The sequence below is a fragment of the Microchirus variegatus genome (assembly GCF_963457635.1).
Source record: "Microchirus variegatus genome assembly, chromosome: 6".
Classification (NCBI taxonomy): domain Eukaryota; kingdom Metazoa; phylum Chordata; class Actinopteri; order Pleuronectiformes; family Soleidae; genus Microchirus; species Microchirus variegatus.
In genome coordinates, this window is record NC_139807.1 from 18,824,706 (window position 1) to 18,844,530 (window position 19,825).

General features: G+C 40.1%; 2 protein-coding genes across 2 annotated transcripts; both read left to right on the plus strand.

Moving 5' to 3' along the window:
- Nucleotides 1-642: 642 nt before the first annotated feature.
- On the plus strand, nt 643-9,433 carry apool (apolipoprotein O-like). Its single transcript, XM_083891810.1, has 11 exons — nt 643-678; nt 1,947-2,045; nt 2,132-2,251; nt 2,642-2,696; nt 2,860-2,958; nt 4,111-4,202; nt 4,284-4,400; nt 5,247-5,457; nt 5,552-5,794; nt 6,245-6,412; nt 8,892-9,433. Exons 1-11 carry the CDS (start codon nt 667-669, stop codon nt 8,978-8,980), a joined length of 1,305 nt encoding a protein of 434 aa, XP_083747936.1. The 5' UTR covers nt 643-666; the 3' UTR covers nt 8,981-9,433.
- Nucleotides 9,434-15,558: 6,125 nt separating this feature from the next.
- agtr2 (angiotensin II receptor, type 2) lies at nt 15,559-18,638 on the plus strand. Its single transcript, XM_083891335.1, has 2 exons — nt 15,559-15,689; nt 16,192-18,638. The coding sequence occupies exon 2, from the start codon at nt 16,257-16,259 to the stop codon at nt 17,523-17,525; it is 1,269 nt and encodes a 422-aa protein (XP_083747461.1). The 5' UTR covers nt 15,559-15,689; nt 16,192-16,256; the 3' UTR covers nt 17,526-18,638.
- The last annotated feature ends 1,187 nt before the right edge of the window (nt 18,639-19,825 follow it).

Below are 19,825 nucleotides of genomic sequence, written 5' to 3' on the forward strand. Positions count from 1 at the left end.
TCTGAGGGCCCATGGGCAATTTCCTTGTTTGTAATAAGTCTGTTTGACTCATTAAGTACAAAAGGAGGTTTTTTTTTTGTTTGTTTGTTTTTTTGTCTGTTTGTGAGCAGCATAACTCAAAAAGTAAAAGACTGACGTGGGTGACATTTTCTGGGGATGGAGATAATGGCCAGAGAAAGAAATTATAGTGATTATACAGAAGTGTATCCTAATTCAGGTTTTTTATGAGTGTGTTTTTAAAAAACGACAATAAATGAATAAACAGTTATAAATCTTGTGAAACAAGGGAGTATAATGACTGTGGGAAACTGAGTTGGTAGAGGTTTGTGCTCTCTGGGTGCTTTTTCTAGTTTTGAACATGGAACTGTGCTAAACAAATCTGCCCCATGTAAACATACAGAGACAAACTAAACTAAAAAGCTAAACGTGATTTTTTAAGTTTTAGTTACATTAAAGCTCGTGTACTAATTAATTGTCACCTACACTACAGTATACTGTGAGCTTGAAAACAATGAAAACAGCTTACTGGGTGACATCACCTTGAAACTACATCGGTGCAGGTGCGTCCTGTGACCATTAGGTGGCAGTAGGTGACCAGGGTTTGGGCAGAGTCGAGTCGGAGCTGGAAGAAGCAGAGCCCAAAGAAGAAGGAGGAGGACTGCTGTCATGGCGGCCAAGGTGAATGCATGACATTTCCTTTTCGGCCGTTTTTTTCTACCTTTGCTGCGGTGTGAATGTATATTTTCAATGAATGAACACGCGTAGCTGACATGGGGTCTTTAATGTAAAGCTGAAAAGACTGTCACTTTGTTGTCATTGAAGCTGCTTGAATACAGCCTTGCTAACTGTGTGTCTACTGTGTTAGCCTCGCTGTTTAAAGCTAACGGCACTGCTGCTTCTCTATTGAACAGACTCTCTCTCCTACTAGGGTTATAATTTACTTTGCTTGTGTAACGGCAGGTTTAGGTTTTAGACTTTGCAGCACTGAACACCTTGTAACGCTAAAGGTTAGCCAAGTTAAACGAGTTATCCGCAGCATCCTTTAGTTGTACAGTACACTTCTGCTTGTGTGTGTGTGTCAATTGTGAAAAAGTTTCTCAAGCGCTGTTGTATGTACACTTCATTACATTACATTCTAGTAACGTCATTGCAGTCATATTAAATAATGATTTACATTAAATTTAGAAGTCCTGCAATGGGGAAATGTACAGTTTGTATGGACCTTGAGTCTGAAATAAAAAGCCTATCTATCTATAATCTATGTCACAGCAGCAAAGACAATTAACATAAAGGCACTAAATAATAAAACAGGCATTTTATCATCTGTGAGTGTACAATATAGAAAACATATTGACAATAACATTATAAAAAGAACGTACATTATAGACATTAAGTCACCAGAATATGGGCAGTATGGGCTTGATATTTACAGTAAACAGGATTGAATGCGATGTTGTAAATATGATGCAGCTTACACATTTACTACATCTCACAAATCCTTTACAAAGCTGCAAGTGAATCTTATACTACAGCACATAATGTTAACGCCTGGAAAATTATTATATTATTATTATTATTATTATTACTGATCCTCAACAACAAATCAGGTAACCAGTTTTAATCTTGTGGCTCTGCCCTGTTTCAATTTTAACTTTATGTTACATCACTATTTTGAATTTTTTGATTATTGTGGGTTCATGGCTTGACTAAGTTAAAAATGCACTTATCAGCCAAATACCGGTCTGTTCTACACATGTGGCTGCCAGGCATATTAATATACAGAGATTACACTGGGAAAGCAGCAACTCATAGCGTGATATAACCTCACTACTACCCTCACATTGTGGTTTTGCTACTTCTTGTACAGCTGATCGACAACCTTAAACGCTGACACTGACTTAAGAAACTTTTATGCCTGAGGTGAATGGACTTTTATTGTGTTCTAGGTGGTGATGGTGGCTGTACCGACGGTGCTGGGAATAGCCTCCATCCGTGTGTACACGGTGAGCGAAGCCCCCACTGATGATCTGCTCAAGCGAGAAAAGGTATGACTGTCACACAACATCTGCAGATTTGTTCTGATTAAACTCACTGCCATTCACTTAACTGTTGCCTCTGTCTCTGTCCTCAGCTGAACATCTACAGCCCACAGTCAACTCAGACTCTGTTTGTCCCTGTGAAGCCAGGTGTTATTGAGAGTGGGGTCACTACTGTGAGAGAGAGCATACTGCCATTTGCAGAGGCTGTAAAGGTATTTATGTTTTTTTTCTTTGTGTGTCACATCCTTTCTACCATATTTCACAATCAGGTCAACAGTTTTACGGATGTTAATAAGTGTTATTGGAACAAAAGCTGAAAGGCCTATGATGTACCTGATTGTGTTCCTCTCTTTTGTGGTTAGATGGCACAATCCCACGTGCTGCAAAAGCTCTCTGTAAATTTGCAAACAGCAAAGTTGAGGAGTCAGACAGGAAGTATCAGCTATAAATTTTACTGAGAGGAGTTTTTGGCAGTTTGATAATGTGAGAGCTCTGTAGGGGGCATTTCATGCTGACTGAGATATATCTTTGTCGGTGTTCTCCACACTGGTGTATACATAGTATTTGGTAATGATTATAGGTCTGTTCTCTATTTCCTGCAGGGTGCCTGTGTCTCTGTGAAAAGAGAAAGCGTAAATCTATACTACACAGGACAGGGTGAGTCGACAGTAGGTACCCCACTGTTTTATTTATATTTTAAGGTCCCATTTTTTCCTCCATGAAACTCAACAACCAAAACTCCTTGTCTTACTTTCAAAGTATTGGGTAAAATGACAAAGTGGTGGCACTTCACTAACACCCCGTGTTACTTGTTTCATAGATGTATATTACTACCTGAAAGATCCTCCTCCAGGTTTTGTTCCCAGATTTGGTACCATCACCATGGCTGGCCTGCTCGGCATGTTCCTGGCTCGGAGAGGTAATTTGACAAACTGTCACGTAATCACACACTCATTAGCAAAACAGTTATTATGACCCCTCCAAAATGTTCGATTAATTAGTGATTACAGCGTTGTTTGTGGAATAACAAACCGTGTATTGCCCAAATGTTCAGTTTTAATTACTACATTCTGACAATACATATTTTATTTGTGGTATCTGAATAGTGCTTTTTTGTTTTAACTGTACAGTAGTTGAAAGACATTTGACCTCTCATCCAAGAGGCTTCTGGTGGAAAAAGCCTGATTAGCCTCCGAGTTGTTATGTGAAACAATGCTGGTCATTCACCCCCTGACCCAGTTTCATGTTGTTAGATTCACCTTGAGGTGTGAACGAGGGTAGTTAGGGTACCATGGGAGACTGAGAGTCTGCTGTTGTGCGAGTGTTGGAGTTCACCTTTGTTGTTCTGTGTGAATGTTGATTCTTATTGGAGGAGAGCTCAGGACAGCATTGTAGGTGGTTGATAGTTGATCTCTGTTGAATTCTCTGTTCTCCGTTTTTTTCCTCTTATTTCACTCTTCTTTCAAACCATCTGTCTTCCCAGAATTTGTACTCTCTCACCATCAGTACAAAATAGTGTTGCACACACAATTTGGCCAATGCCCACAGAGTATTGAGCCTCTGATGCACACTCTTATGTAAAACATAAATCATGATGACCTTTGTTTCTTTCCCATTACAACCCTCACCTTTGTTTTATTGCAGACAGAGAAATAATGGATAGTTTATTTGTTTTTTGCACTACCAGAAATCTAAATTGTAAAAATATGCAGTACTTAGTTGTTTCAGCATATCGTGTGAAGCACAACCTTTCTGCAACATCATAGAATTGAAGGCAACTTATTGCTGCTATGCAGTTGATTACAATGTCGCTGCTGTGTGGAAATGTAGCAGCTGTGCATAACAAATGAAGTAAAACATGTTGTCATGTTTTAGAAGTCCTGAAACAAAAATAATGTAAATCTCCTCCATAACCCATTTTGTAACCCAATCACTGTGAATTTAACTAATTCTTATTAAAGAGCCCGTAGTTAAAAAGGGGTAATCAACATTATCATACCCACAAAAAAAAACAATATGTACGTTTTCAGTTTCACAAATTACCATTTTTTTCTCTTAAACCTAATTTTAGGTTCTCGCTTCAAGAGGTTTGCTGTTCCAGTGGGCCTAATGAGTGCAGGAGCTTCAGTATGTTACCCGGCCCAAGCAGTGACTGTGATTAAGGTGACTACTTTTTCAGTATTAGATACAGACCTCATTATTTTTTAGATCTTAATGCTGTAATTGTGTTTTTGTTCTCTTAAGGTGACGGGTAGAAAGCTGTATGCCACAGGGCAGTGGGGCAGCGCTGTAGTGTCCTCACTGTTCACCCCCAAACCTCAGGAGCCGGATGCCAAAGAAATGACTGCCTCACAACCACAGGTCCACAGCCATATTGATCATGTTTTTTTTTATGATCACCTTGTACTGATTCAACCAACTAGCTAATATAAGATGGAGTGTAAAGAGTCACTGTCTAGGTCTAAAGACCCTTGTGCATCAACAGTAATGCCAACGAATGGCACAAAATAGTGAATAATTCTGGGTCGTAATTTTTAATGCATCCCCACTTTTCACATTGAGCACAATATAATCAAATCAATGAAAAACCAAAAAATAGAACTGCATCAGGGGGAAATAACAGATGGTCATCATCTATTGATTATGAGCTGATGCTCATTTTACTGTAATGAAAACAAGGACAGAAATAACCAGGTACAGCCTCTACTGAAGAAGAGAGGAAAGTAAACTTTACCTGTACAATTACCACAATATACAATATAGCACTGCAGGATGTTTTTTCAGATGTCATTTGTTTGCTAACAGTCCCAGCTGTGAACATTTTGTTTCAATTATTTGAATATTTTGAATGTCACGTGTACAACATGCATTTTGTTTGGTTTGCTGTGATGTCTGATGGTAATCCACCTTAGATCAAAGAAATGAGCCACAATGTCGCTCTGTGAAAACATCAGTTATGTGAAACTTACATTTGCTGGGTGCAGATGCATTAAGAAAAAAAAATACAGCTTACCCAATGTACCGGTAATTCTACCCACTGACTTATTTTCCGTTACATAAATTACTTTGTTGAAAATTCCCTTTTATCTCTCAGACGTTCATATTTCCTTCCCAGCACTTTGCTTTGATCCGTTTGTTGTTACTGGCATTTGCTCTCTGTCCCTCATTATGAAATCAAAACTTATACTGTGTTATGCATGTTGTCAGTCGGCTGCAGGGTCCAGCATAGAGCGTGCAGTGATTGAGGCCCCGGAGGTCGGCTCACTCCAAAGTGGTACAATCCCAGAAACAGAGGGGGAAGCAGCCATGTCTGTTCCTGTGTCTGATGAGTCCACTGCTGCTGTCATAACAAAAGAGACATCATCTGTAACTCTCACAGAGAGCTCCCCTGACCAGGCCCCCACAGAGTCCAACACAGGTATTGATATTGATCTCTGTCAGCTCATTTCTCCATCTCCATCTCTGTCTCGCACATGGTCACTCACAGGCTTCTGCTGATATTTCCTCTTTAGTACAGTCAGTTGCAGCAGGATCAGAAACTGCCACTCCCCTGGAGGAACTACCTGCCCCTATTGAAAACAAGGAGCCCTCTGACACAATACAAGCCCCAGAGAATGTCTCAAATGAAGGAAGCCCAGTAGAATCCACATCGAGCCCAGAACCAGCTTTGGTAGAGGCTGCTCCCGTCCAAGTTGAGACCGCTCTTTCCACCACAGAAGAACCACATGTCCCTGAGACATCAGACGAGCCAGCAGGTACTCGAACCACCCAGTGTCAGAGAGCAGAGAATGATCCCAGCATTCATCTGCTTCTTTGGAAATCACTGTTGTTACAGAACTTCTTTTGCACAGCAGCCATTTTGTTATTTTATAGCACAGAAAGCACACATTAAAAATGAGGACAGTGCCAGAGTGGACCAGCATGCGTCCAGAAAAAGAGGCAAACTGTACTCGGCCATTAGTTTGATCATTTCCACCTGTGAGCTGTCAAAATGGTGGACATGCAAATGGCCCAATTTTCAAATAAATTATTATTGAAAAGTATGTGAAAGCTATTTGTTTATCTTTCATGTTACTTGAGCAGAAACGAGTCCAATATATTAATTTGTTTAAAAATGTAACCGCGTCACTCTTAATATAATTATATAACACCCCATAGTCACATCCCTCCTACAGACCTTATTTTGTGTTTTATCTTCTCCTTAGTGTTGGCTGTTGAATCAGGCAAGCCTGAATCCACTTCTCTGCCAGAGTCAGCCGACCAGCCTCCCATTGCTGCTGTGGACGAAAGCACCACTTCAACATTAACAACACCACCAGCAGCAGCAGCAGCAGAACCAGCTCCTGAACAGCCTGTAGCAGAAAACAGCAAAGGTACTGTGAGGAACTGCTGCACAGACACCACGGCTGTAGTTTTATTGTTAGGTACACAAACTCACGCATGCAGCATTGTGTTGTGGGGTTAGGTTTTCAGAATATATATACACACAGTGGTATGCAAAAGTTTGGGCACGCCTGTAAAAGTTCATGATTTTCCTTTATAAATCATTGGTTGTTTGGATAAGACATTTCAGTTAAATATATCATATAGGAGACAAACACAGTGATATTTGAGAAGTGAAATAAAGTTGATATGATATGATATGATTTATATATACACTGTATATATAAATATACATACATATATTTGGTTGCTCCCCTTTTGCAACTATAGCATCTTTCACACATCTTTTTCAAGATTTTGAAGTGTTTTCATGGGAATTTGCCCATTAATTTTGTAGAGTATCATCAGCAGTGCATATTAGGGCTGTCAAATTATTATTATAAAAAAAAAAAAAAATTATAGTTATAACTTGTGATAAGACACATTTTTTACATGGGGATAATGAGGAGGGAGCAGAAGCTTCTACCACAACCTCCCTAGTTGTGAGCTCCTTGCATCATTTTACACTCTTTTTTTATTGATTATTTTTATTTCATTTTTATTTCATGTCATCATTAACAAGCTCTTTAGAGTAACAGTCTGCTAATACCAGCACCCTCCCAACACTTAATGAGTTTCAATTCACACCAATCCGAGCTGCAAACGTGTGTGCTGAGTGCCCAATTCTTCTCTGATCATGAAGATTTTTTCCCTGTGCAAGTATGAAGTTAAAAAGCAGTCTCGCTCTCTCTCTCCCTCACTACAAACCTGACTTAATAGTCTTTAACATGATTGGATCCTGTCTGTCCTCTTTGGAGGTGACTAGACTCATGACAAACTGCAAAGTGTCACATGCATTAGTGTCCACGCTATGTACCGTCTTTCACTTATTTGCATGTGAGAGTGTGCACCTGTCTCATCATCTTCATCCTCTAACCCTTGTTCTGACCCGCGAACCTGTTTTGAAGAAGTCACTGAGTTTGGCACATTTCCTTTAGCTTTTCTTTTTTTATCTCTGCCATGTTCAGTTTCCCAGCTTTTCCATTTCCCAAGTGGAATCCACTGCCACAGGGGGAAAAAAGCATGCTGCATGATTTGTGTTGATTCTTCTGAAATGCGTTTACAATTTAAAGTCTGTTGCAGCAAGTAACACATTTATTTTGTAAATTCTAAGTAATAAATACATTCTGAAAATATAACAGAAGTAGCCAGAAAGGTTCATTTGTATATGTCGTCCCTGGGAAGACGGTGATAAAAGTAAGAACAATTGTGGTAAAAAGAAGAGAAACACACAAACCATCATTTGGTCAGTCTTTATATAATATAAATCTATTAGAATTTTCTGTTGATATTGTATATTTCTAACAAACAAGAGCGTGATCCAACACCACCAGAGTCGACTCTCAACATTATAGCAGAATGGTGTCTGTACTGTCTGTTTACTGCAGGAGCAAATAGCAGCCATATAAATCTCTGCATGTAAATTAGATTTTAATAATCAATAAGGGTTTCACTTTATCTACTCTATATATTTTGTATATGAAATATATATTTTTTATTTTTAGAGTGAGATTAATCATTCCTTTGCATTTATTTGTTTTATTATAGCTCTATATATTATCTCTAACCTGTAATGCAAGACAAATTCCATGTGTATTCAGTAAAGTTGAATCAAAATATTTGGTAACGCTTTCTTTTACAGTCCCCTAATTACCTGGTATTTAGCTGGTAAATTCATGGTAACACTAAAGTGTTGCTAGGTAATTACCAAGGGTAATAAGATAAGTAAATACAGTGAAACCGTTGCCAAAATACTGGGTAATGTACTCGGTAAGTAAAGTAAAACTGTACTGTAAAAGAAAGCCAAGCTTGTTTCCATGTAATTACACACATTTTTAGGGTTAGGTTTGTTAGATTACCCCTTGGGTAAATAGCTAGTAATTAGGGGACTGTAGGTACCTGCTTATTACCAGTTTATAACCCAATAATACACTTACATTTACCATAGTTTTGCCATAGTTTAGCTGTACATACCTTCTTATTAACAGCAGTAATAACACGCTATAATTAACTATATAGTTACCAGGTAAATGCCCAGTATTTTGGCAACAGTTTCACTGTATTTACTTTCTTATTACCATTGGTAATTACCTAGTAACACTTTGGTGTTACCATGAATTTACCAGGTAAATACCTGGTAATTAGGGGACTGTAAAAGAAAGCGTTACCAAATATTTTAATCTAATATTTGTATTTGACAAGAGCCTGATGTTGACTGGACTCTGTGGCTTTCCTTTCATTTTTTAAAGCTTTTTGTAATCCAATGTTCATTCACTGATTATTGAATTATTATTATTATCTGTTAAAGGGAGTAGACATTTTAAGAAACACCTAATAATTCTGTGTTGCATTTCTCCTTCTGACCTCCAGGGGGCTCTGATTTTAAAACAGACCCGTCTCTGATGGACTTTGGCCAGTCCAACCCCGAGGATGAAGACCTGTACAGCACACGCAGCTGAGACATCACAGTTGTCCTTGGGAAGACACATCATTCCCTCACTACTATCACATCCAGACTGACAAACACTCTCTGTCATTATGCGGTGTAAATTGACATTTTGTAAGCATAGTTAGGAAATGTTTCATCAATATTTCCATTCTCAGTTTTTTCTGCCTACATAATTTATATTTCCACAGACAACAGCCAAGGCCATTTGCATTGCAAATTGCAACAGTCGGTTTTTGTGGAATGACCGAAATGTAGGGGGGGGGGGGGAATATCCACCCACAACTGTTTACCAGTGTTTTAGTTAACAGATGGCAGATTGTGAACAGTTTTCTCTGTGTCATTTAAAAAATGGTGGCTGTTGTGCTACAGCCATTTCAGTCATGAGCACACGGTGCTGCTTTTATTTATTGTAATTTAGCCCGCTGCTTTGGTAAGCTGAATATCTGCACATGTGATGGTAATGACTACAGGATGTGTAACATTGTCTTCACTTGTAATTTTGGGGAGTCAAAATAAATCTATATTTTTGTGGGAATTTATGTTGTGTCTTATTAAGTACAAGTGTTTTGGAATGGTGTTTACTACATGTCATACAGTAAAGATGATTCACCTGATTACAAGATAGATTCCCACGGCAAAGGTTGCAATAATGTAGAGATTTCAGGTCATTTTTTAATTGCTAAATGATTAAATCAAACTTAAAATATAATTATTGTAAATAGTAAAGAAAAAAAACAAATATACAGTATATATTATTTTTTAATCGGCTGTTTATTTGTGCTTTGTGCTTGTGTGACCACGCTCACACTGATGAACATTGTCCTCCCCATCTGCTAAAAATGCAACACGTTAAAACTGTGAAGATGTGTGTGCTGACTTTAATATACTGTGCAAACGTGGTTTCACAAGCGTCCTCAGCCTGGTTCTGGACTCACTGTTGTTTATTTACAAGGTAAACTGAGTCAGAAATTGCCCGATATACATGAGAACTGCTTCCAAACTCACTAAAGTAACTGTCCAAATGCTTGTAAAATCCAATCCCAAGTGAGGCAGTCCTGCTTTTGTGAAACAAAAAGTTTTTGATGACACATGTTTTTTATTTCTGTGAGATACAGTTTGTGCCGGGGGACTGAGCTATCTGTTAACATCTTTATAGATGCTTTACTGCTCCTCAGAGGAACTGGAGCTCACTGGACCTCATAAACTCTCCATGAAGCTGACCAGAGTCATGACCCTTTGGACTGTGTGTGCTTGTGTGCACTCGCATGCGTGTAAGAGAAAAACAGAAGAGGAATATGTCAGATCAATGTGGCTTCTTTTCTTTTTTTCAACGTCCTTCCTGTTGTTCACGGAGAACAGCACACATATGGGAACCAGACCCCCTGTGGCATCAGAGCCACTCTTTGCACTGCTGCGTGTGAGTTGAGGGGTTATTTGTGGGATTGTGTGACTGCTGTACGAGGAAAAAAAAAAGATAACTGCGTGAACCACATGGCTCCAACAACAATGTTGCTAAACATGTGTGTGGAACTGTTTTGGTTCGAAATAAACACAGAATAATGTTTGTTTTAGCTTTATTTGCACACATACCAGTTAGTGAAGTGACCTCTGCATTTATCAACTCCTTTTCACACATAGTAGTGAATACACACAAACCAGATGCAGGAGCAATGGACTTATCTGCACACCAGCCCTGTGCTGGGATTTGACCTGGCAACCCTTTGGTTACAATCCCTATTCCCTTACACTTGGCCATGTGCTGGGAGGACATCTTGTTGCTATAAGCTGAGGGATCGTGTTTAAGGGAAGCTGTGACACTAAGTATAGCCTCGTCTCACCTCTCTCAAGGGTCCCCTCCACATATGGGGGCTTCTTCCCACACAAGCAGCAACTATGGCAATGTCCTGAGAACTAATGGGGAACGTATGTTAGAGTGGACTCTGTCATGTAGTCCAGAAGGCTCTCAGATTTTTTTTTTCTTGTCCAACAGAGAGGAAGTGAGGCTCACAACCCTGACCTCCCACCTTTCACCTCCATGAGCCAGATTTTCCACACTGGACCTTGTGAGGGATTAGGGTCTGCGGTACGTATCTTCCCAGGGTCCGCCTAGTGTACAAGACCCCTGCTGTCAAATAAACACATGGCAAATTTATCAGCAAAAATTATAAACACAACTCTTATGTAAGCAATTTAACGGTGTTTGTGACACAGCTTCCTCTGTGTTTCTGAGGGGGTGTGTTCACAGTAAGTGTGCATGTTTTTGTTCCGCTTCCTGTGACAGTAGATAAAATCAGATGCTGGCAGTTGTCAGTGGAAATAATGCACGCTTCCAGTCAGCTGCCGTATGTGCTTGTCCATGAAAAATACATAATTAGTCAGTTTCACATGCTACTGGTATATTGGATGTCACATTTGGATCGCAGCAACATCCACATTATGATGACATTTTGCTAATGAATGCAGAGAAAATACAACATGCTCTCTGACAATCTGCGTTAGCAAAGACTATTATATATTGGGCTTTTATTCCCAATAAAAAACCTCTCTGTTCTGTTGCACCTCTTATCTGCTGCCTCTATACAGACACACACTCACACACATGCTCGAACTGTTAATCACTGAGCCGCTCAGTTTGTGCAATGTGCACGCCATGCTACACCCATGAGAGATTTTGAATTCGGCAGCAGAACAATGTGAAACAAATGACGTGCTCCACAAGCCAATTTGATTGATTGAGAGTGGGATAAAGTGAGATTCCAAATGTTGACAGAGGTCAAAGGAGGGCAAACAGAAGCAACTCTGAGATAAAACAAGTGAAAGTGAGATAATGTCACTTATGAGGAGAAAACACACAGATTAAAATCAATCCGCTGTATCACAGAGGATTAAAGAGGAGGTTGAAGATTTAATTGGCTCCCTCAGGCCTACTTAGATAAAAGCACTGACTGCATGTAATCACAACTAGGTTATATACATTTGTTGATTAAAAGCACTAACAAGACTTTGCATCGAGTAAACGTCTTATATTAAAGCTAAGGTCTGTATGTCTGGAAAAGCTAGTGAGAGGCTACACTTGAAACAAAATGCAACCATACATCCTGTGCCGTCCAATCAGCGGATCATCGGAAATTGTGCTATTTTGTGGGACTTGGATACTAATGTGTGGAGGTCATCTCGACTTCAGTGGTGAATGAGTTTCCTGATTGTTGTGAAGACTATGAGATATGGGAATTTCTGTGGAGGATGCCAACATCGATTTTTAGAAATCACGGAAGCTGATGGCAATTCTTAATTTTTTGGCCCATATATGGAGCCTTTTTTTCTTCCATCGGATAAACACAAACTGTTAAATGTTAACAATACTAAAAAAAACAGCTCCACTTCAGTAACCAGTTATTGAACACCAATGGTCTGTCTTTCCAATCTACATTTAATGTGTGCACTGTGGTGCAATTATAGTGCAGTATTTACAATAAAAACAATAGTTATGACCAGGCCTAAGGGAAAACCTGATTGCAACAAGACAAGAGAGACTCCCAGTTAACCACCAGCAACACATATAAAAATATTAAAGGTTTATTGTAATTATAAAACACGCACACGTGTTAATTGAGCACGCACCCCATCACACACTCACATGTACACAGGGAAAAGGGAAGGCAACATAATGTATAAACTACATGAATCACATCATCAAAAACTAAATGAAAATATAAAGTTTTACTGACATAGAAACATTTATCAAGTTTCTCAAAACAAACATACATCATTTGCAGTTGTTCAGGCCAATAAGTAAATAATTAACTGATTAAAAAATGGAAAATCCATCCATTTTCTAACGCTTTATCTGGTATTTATGAGGGTCACGGGTGCTGTGCCAATCTCAGCTGCATGACATAGGTTGATAGGCGGGTACATCCTGGACAGTTCGCCAGTCCATGTTCAGACCGGGGCTCAAACCTGTGTCTTCTTGCTGCAAAGACAAGAGTGTGAACCACTACACCAACCGTGAGGGCCTAAAATGGAAAATATTGGCCCAATTATTTGGTCCATTTGATTACTTGGTTTACCGCTACTTTGAGGGTCAGTTAATGACAGACAAGGGTAACACTTTACAATAGTAGTCCCTGAATTAACATTAGTTAAAACATTATTAAGCAGAAATTAATTGTTTAATAATATATTAACAATCATTATTATGTATTACTTGGTATTAGTTAATATATTAGTTCATTAATTAATTAATTAATTAATTAATAAGCAGCTGATTAATATTAACTAATGTTACCTGTATGTTACCATACCTATTATGTTATCCAAATTTTGACAAAAAAGTCACAGTTTAGAATGTCGTCCAGATTTTGACAAAAAAGTAAAAAATAAATAGTAAACATTTTGACAAAAAAAAATTCATAGTTTAGTACAGTGTTTCCCAACCCTGGTCCTCAGTTGGGTTTACACTGGTTTAGTATATCATCCACATTTTGGCAAAAAAGTCATAGTATGTCATCCAAAATTTGACAAAAACGTCATAGGTTGTTACTATGTTGTCTAAAATTTGACAAAATAGTTAGTATGTCTTCCAAAACTTGACAGTAGTCATATGTTTCTATGTCGTCCAAAATTTGACAAAAATGTCATTATTTAGTATGTCATCCAAAACTTGACAAAAAAGTCTTGTTTAATATGTCGTTCAAAATTTGACAAAAAAGTCATAGGTTTGTATGTTGTCCAAAATTTGAAATAAAGTCATGGTTTAGTATGTCGTCCTAAATTTGACAAAAAAGTAATAGGTTAGTATTTCGTCCAACATTTGACAAAAAGTCATAGGTTAGTGTGTCGTCCAAATTTTGACAAAAAAAACTAATGGTTTACTATGTCCAAATTTAGTGAATGATTAGTAGATGCATTAGTTAGCTATTAATGCTTATTCACTCCAAATAAAAACCATAAATGATGCCTCTGGAACTCACTCACATTTGAAGTCTTTCACAAACCATGTACACCATCAACTATGTAAGGTCTGATTAGTGACACAGTAATAGAAGAAGATCATAACGTCCCCTTTGCCAAGCATGTCAGGGAACTATAGTGGCCTTCTCATATCAAACATGATGTCATTCTTCTTCGCAGCAATATGTATATACTAGTATATAACTGCTGTGCAGGATGGCGTTCTCTGTAACAGCAAGGCCCTCGCCTTTACAACAGAGAAGGCCACAAAAACATGTTTTATTATTACACACACACACAGTGAAAGTAAAAGTAAAACACTCAACGTGTGAAGGCAGAGACATGATTGTTTTTTTTTCTGTCATCATCTATTTCTGTTTGACAGCAAGAATTTCTGTTTTTAGTTGTTGCCTGTCATGACCAAGGGTTCTTGGCTTCTCTTTCTGTGTGTATGAGAACAACTGTGCATACCCAGCATACCACTGGAAGAACACAATATTAATGAAGTTCCTGTTGTGGAAAGCACAAGCATCTCACTTTATAACAGTTATGAAACATACAGTACGTCCCCTACTTCTCCTGTTTTAAAGGGGGGGGGGGGGGGGGGGCTTCAATACCTCCCATTTTCTGTCTCGCCTTCATCTGTCATCCTCACTGTCAGTGTTCCCACGGCTATTAGAACATGTCACATCCTGATAGATACTCAATGGAGCAGACACACACACACACACACACACACACACACACACACACACACACACACACACACACACACACACACACACACACACGTGCAAACTCAATGCATTGGTGTCAGTACGCATGATGTACTGAAGCAGATGCACGCGCACGTGTACATGCTCACACAGTTGATCAAAGTAGCTGTGATGTAATCAGTCTCAGAGCTTTGCACACATCCCTCATTAACTTCCACCAGGGGCTTTAATGAAAAACCACTGGAGGGGATCTCCTCTTTTCTCTTCGTCTTTCCTTCTCATCTTCTCGTTCACTCCCTGCAGTATCTGCTTGTCCTCCTCCTCATTCATCTTCAAAACCCCCCACCACCCTCACTCCTCCCTCTGCCCCAGTGGCTGGCTTGACTTTTACTGAGACAAAGTAAATATTTCCCATGGCTTATCTGACCGCGGGTAGGACGAATACGACACAAAGTGCAGGGCCTCGGCTAATTAACGCACAGCCACCATTCCTTGGGTCAGAGGCCCCAACGGAAACATGCAGGGCTTTAAGTTTGTCACCTCAAACAAACAGTGTCCAGTTCTTTTATGAAAGTATGACATGTTCTTTTGTGTTAGCAGTCCCCTCAGAGGGATCTGTAACTGTAATACACATCTTGACTTGATTGTTGTAGGTTTGGTCTTTTTTTGGAAAAAGGGGAAAAAAAGAGAGGCATGAACAAGAACAACTTTCAATCTCTCCCTCTGCAGGCTGGCTTACTTCCAGGTAAGTCCAACCCCTTGGTCATGATGAAGGTGTGACGTGTTGCAGCTTCCCTCTTGTGCAATGAGGCTCATGAGGGCTATAAGACCCCCATTCTCATCTGGATTCTCAGAGCCTCCACTCTGTTTTCTCTAAACACACCCTCACTCGCACAAAAACAAAGGGAAGAAATGGTCCAGGATATTAAGCAGTGCAGATTTCACTTAGAGGGATCAAGGCAAAATTATCAAGGCAAAATTATCAAGACATGGACTTTAGCCAAAAGAAGCACTAAACAACTGCTCAGGCTGGACGCTCAGTAACTCCAGGTAAGATTCATTCTTTAAATAAGTGGGATTTATTGGTTAAACCTTGATAGTGTTATTACCAGTTATTTTTTTCAACTTGAAAAAGTTATGTAAGGATGACATTTTCTTTATATTACTGATTGCCAGCTTCTAATTCTTCTTTTTTTGTAGTTTATTCGTCTCTCCTTTTAATGATTCTCCCTCCGATGCACAGGACTGTAATGGGATCAGTTTCAACGACCTGTATATATACATTAAAATGAAAGTTTTTTCATTTACAGTATATCATGCATGTTCCAAAATGTGACTCAGTCATTAACACAATATTAGATATTTGCTAAAAACCTATTCATGTGTATGTCATTACTTCAAGAATGGCGTAATGTATTATTGCTGTGATTAGTTATCAAAGATGGCAGCTAATAAACACTTGAGAGACCATATTGTGGTGTAGGAAAACATTTTCTTTGCCCATAAAAGGCTGATGAATTTTAAGTGCTCTCCTGTTTTGTTTTATTTCTAGCTGACCTTGGATAACTCAAAGGAGGGAAGTAAATTGTGTGACGTAAGGGTACACCCAGCACCATAATGGAAGTCCCAGATGACCTCTCTATTTTCAACTCCACCTCCTTCCCCTATTTTACAACAGAGACCCATCTGAACACCTCTCTGACCCCCACTGATCCCTGCAGGGACTGGACCCCCGTGCCCATGACCACAGTCATCCCCACTATATACAGCATCATCTGTGTGCTGGGGACTGTGGCCAACGCCCTGGCTGTATCCGTGTTGGCGCATGCCAGTGCCTCAAGGAGGACTGTAGCGAACATGTTCATGCTGAACCTGTGTGTGTCTGACCTGCTGTTCCTGCTGTCTCTCCCACTTTGGGCCGTCTACTACTCCCAGGGCTACAACTGGCCCTTTGGCCAAGTGGCCTGCAAAATGTGTGGGCTGCTCCACAACCTCAACCTCTACGCGTCCATCTTCTTCATCACATCCATGAGTATAGACCGCTACCTGGCTATTGTGCACCCGTTCCGCTCCCAGAGTGCGCGGGACCCTAAGCGTGCCCGGATCACATGCATCCTGGTGTGGGTTCTGGCATGTGCTTGCTCTGTCCCCACACTGGCTCTGAGGGACACACACTACGTTGAAGCACTCGCTGTGGAGGCCTGTGTGATTTATTATCCCAATCACACTTGGTATCTCACCCTGGTCTGTATGAAGATCATTCTGGCCTTTCTCCTTCCACTGCTTATCATCTCCTGTTGCTACTGTGCTATCGGAAGAAATTTGCTGGGGGATACAGGACTGATGAGAGTGCACAGTGTGTCACACCCTCCCAACATGCCGTCTTTTAAATCAACACTGCAGCCCCAGGAGAGCTGCAGTAAACCAGAGAGACCCCCGACCCCACATGTTAGCCAAAGGTCCAGTGGAGGTAGACCTTTGGAGGGCAGGGGGGTGGAGCGCATTTTAAGGACAGTAGCTGCTGTTGTCTTGGCCTTTTTCCTCTGCTGGTTTCCCTTTCACTGTGTGACCTTCATAGATTTGCTGAAAAGTGAGGGCTTGTTGGACAGCTGCTGGGTAAATTGGACCATCCAAAACCTCACCCCTCTCACCCTCTGTCTGGGCTTCTCCAACTCTGCCATCAACCCTGTGGTCTATTGCTTTATTGGGAACCATTTCCGGGGCCGCCTTGAGGGCCTCTGCAAAGGCCTGTGTGCCTGTTTGAGGGCCCGTGGGGAAGATCACAGCCAGAAAAGAGGCTCCTTTAGCACCAGACTGAGCTCCTTCTCTCGAAAACTCAGTGACCTGAAAGACCTGGCAATTGTGGAGCCCACCAGTCCTGCATAGTCAGACCCCCAGGGGCAAGACTTACACTGGCTTCACACCCCGAAGAATGAATGTCAAATGACTGCTGAACTCCAATAAGCATGGGTGTTTGAGACAGAGCTAGTGCTGTTACTCACTGACTGGAATTCCAGCTGAGCTAAACTCTACCTTACAAAACTAGAAAAACAACTGCCGATGACAACATGTAAAGAAAAAAGGGTTTAACCTTTTAAGACTGATTATTTACACCATGTCAGAGTTCTAAATATTGTGCCATTTTGTCTACTCTTGCATCAGGCAGTTTTACAGCAGCGACATGACAATGTGAAAACACTGTGACAATGAAAGAGGTCACACGTATCGATGAATTGTACTGCACTCAGCCTCATAGAGCTATGGAGAGTTTCAGCTCAGTGTTTAGTTATCTAACATTTCTGCAGCAGGCACACAATTCTACTAAAAAGCTATAGATCCACTCTATCAAAACCAAACAGCAGTTAGTGATAATAGCGAGTGAACCTTGCAGCCAGATATAGTTCCCTCAGGAGTTGTTTGAGACCAAGGACAGACATAACTTAATACTTAATGTCATGACAAACATGCTTCAGAGGTGTTTAATCCATAAATAAGCAACTGTTTGCTAACAAGAGACCCATATCAACCTGTGTTCAGAGATGGTGGTATTCAGTAATGTCTTTATAAATTGTTTCCACTCACCTCAACAGAATACAAATCAAATCAAATGAAAGAGTGATGTAGGTTTGGTTTGAGGTTACAAACAAAAGCACTCCATCATTTTTGGAAAGTGGAACCTAAGCTGATGGTGGACATTTTGTTTGTTGCACTGATTTAGCTGCTTTAATGTAACTAAATGATCTAACTCGATTTCAAATACAGACAGAGTGTGGGTATGAGTGGGTGACATTTTGCAGTTATATCTAGTTTTCGTGCTTTTCATCGATTTGTAGAGTCTAGTCTTTACAAATGACAAACAAATGTTAAAAATATCAGATTCTGCTCTTTCCTCAGTTTTGACTAAAGGTGTATTTACTGCTTTGCAGGATGTGGGACAGATGAAGATGAATTCGTTAAAGCTTTTTGCAGATGATTATTAACCAATCTTTATGTCACTTATAGGACCAACATGTAATCATGTAACTTGTATATTTTGTCTGTATTATCCTCTAAATAACGAATAAGAAATAAAAATCATAGCATTTCTTTCACTCAATTAAGAAAAAAAGCAAATAAATATTTATCTCAGAAAAAAAGGAAGCAAAGTCTTTGTTTGATTTTCTCTCTTTTAAAGCAGGAAACGTGTTGAATCATTTTGCCCACAGTTTCCTACAATTGTTGGTTCTTTTCCCAAATGTTATATCCTCCAACAGCTGGGACTGAGCTTCTCCCACTTGGGAATGTAAGTGCTGGGATTACTAACGGCCTGGCAGATGGATCACCCCCGTTCACCCCCCTTTTTCCCTCCTGTCCCTGAATCCCTCACATGGATTCTGAACTTATCGAGGCCAGATATCATAATCTCATACTAATGTCCCTGTGAAGCATTCCAGTCAGACATCTCGTGTTGGTAGAAGGAGCCATGCAGCTAATCAATGATGTATCTCTGTCTGCTATTTGTGTCCAGTATGGATTCACAACATTCTGCATTGACCCTGGACTGGCTCTCTGAGAGCTCAGCGCCAATGGAGTGCAGAGTAATGTTGTTTAGCACTAAAGTGGTCCATGAAATGATCACACACATACAAGTGGCTAAAGTGGCCAAGGCTGTGGACGCTCTTCATTATTGTCAAAACTGTGAAGTGGTTTTGTTTTTGTTTGTTTTCCATTTCACACTTATAACCAAGATAGGCAGGCATTTACTGGCGATGATTGCACTGGTTCATCCCATGTTTTTAATGTCTCAATCAGTTGCCACTGGATGGCGCTAAAGTGCCATAGAAGCAGTCAATACGATGCTCCTGGCTGCTTAACCAGACAGATCCCCCAAGTCCCACTGCTCATGATCCCTATGAGCCGAGGGAAAAATGCCTCTGACACAGACTGATGACTCATGCAGGCAGCAGTTCTGAATGTACAAGAGACATCCTCAACAAAAGCTTCATTAATGAGAGCCATGATCTCACAGATAATACCGCCACGGTGGAATGGGTGGTTTACCTTTCATAGCTGTCCTTTGTAGCACAAACTGATGGCCAGTGGTCATGACCATGGTCTAAATAAAGAGCAGTGAGAGCCAGAATAATAGCCTTCACATCCCAACATGCCAGAGGAGCTTAAAATAACAGACCTTTGGTGAAACCTGC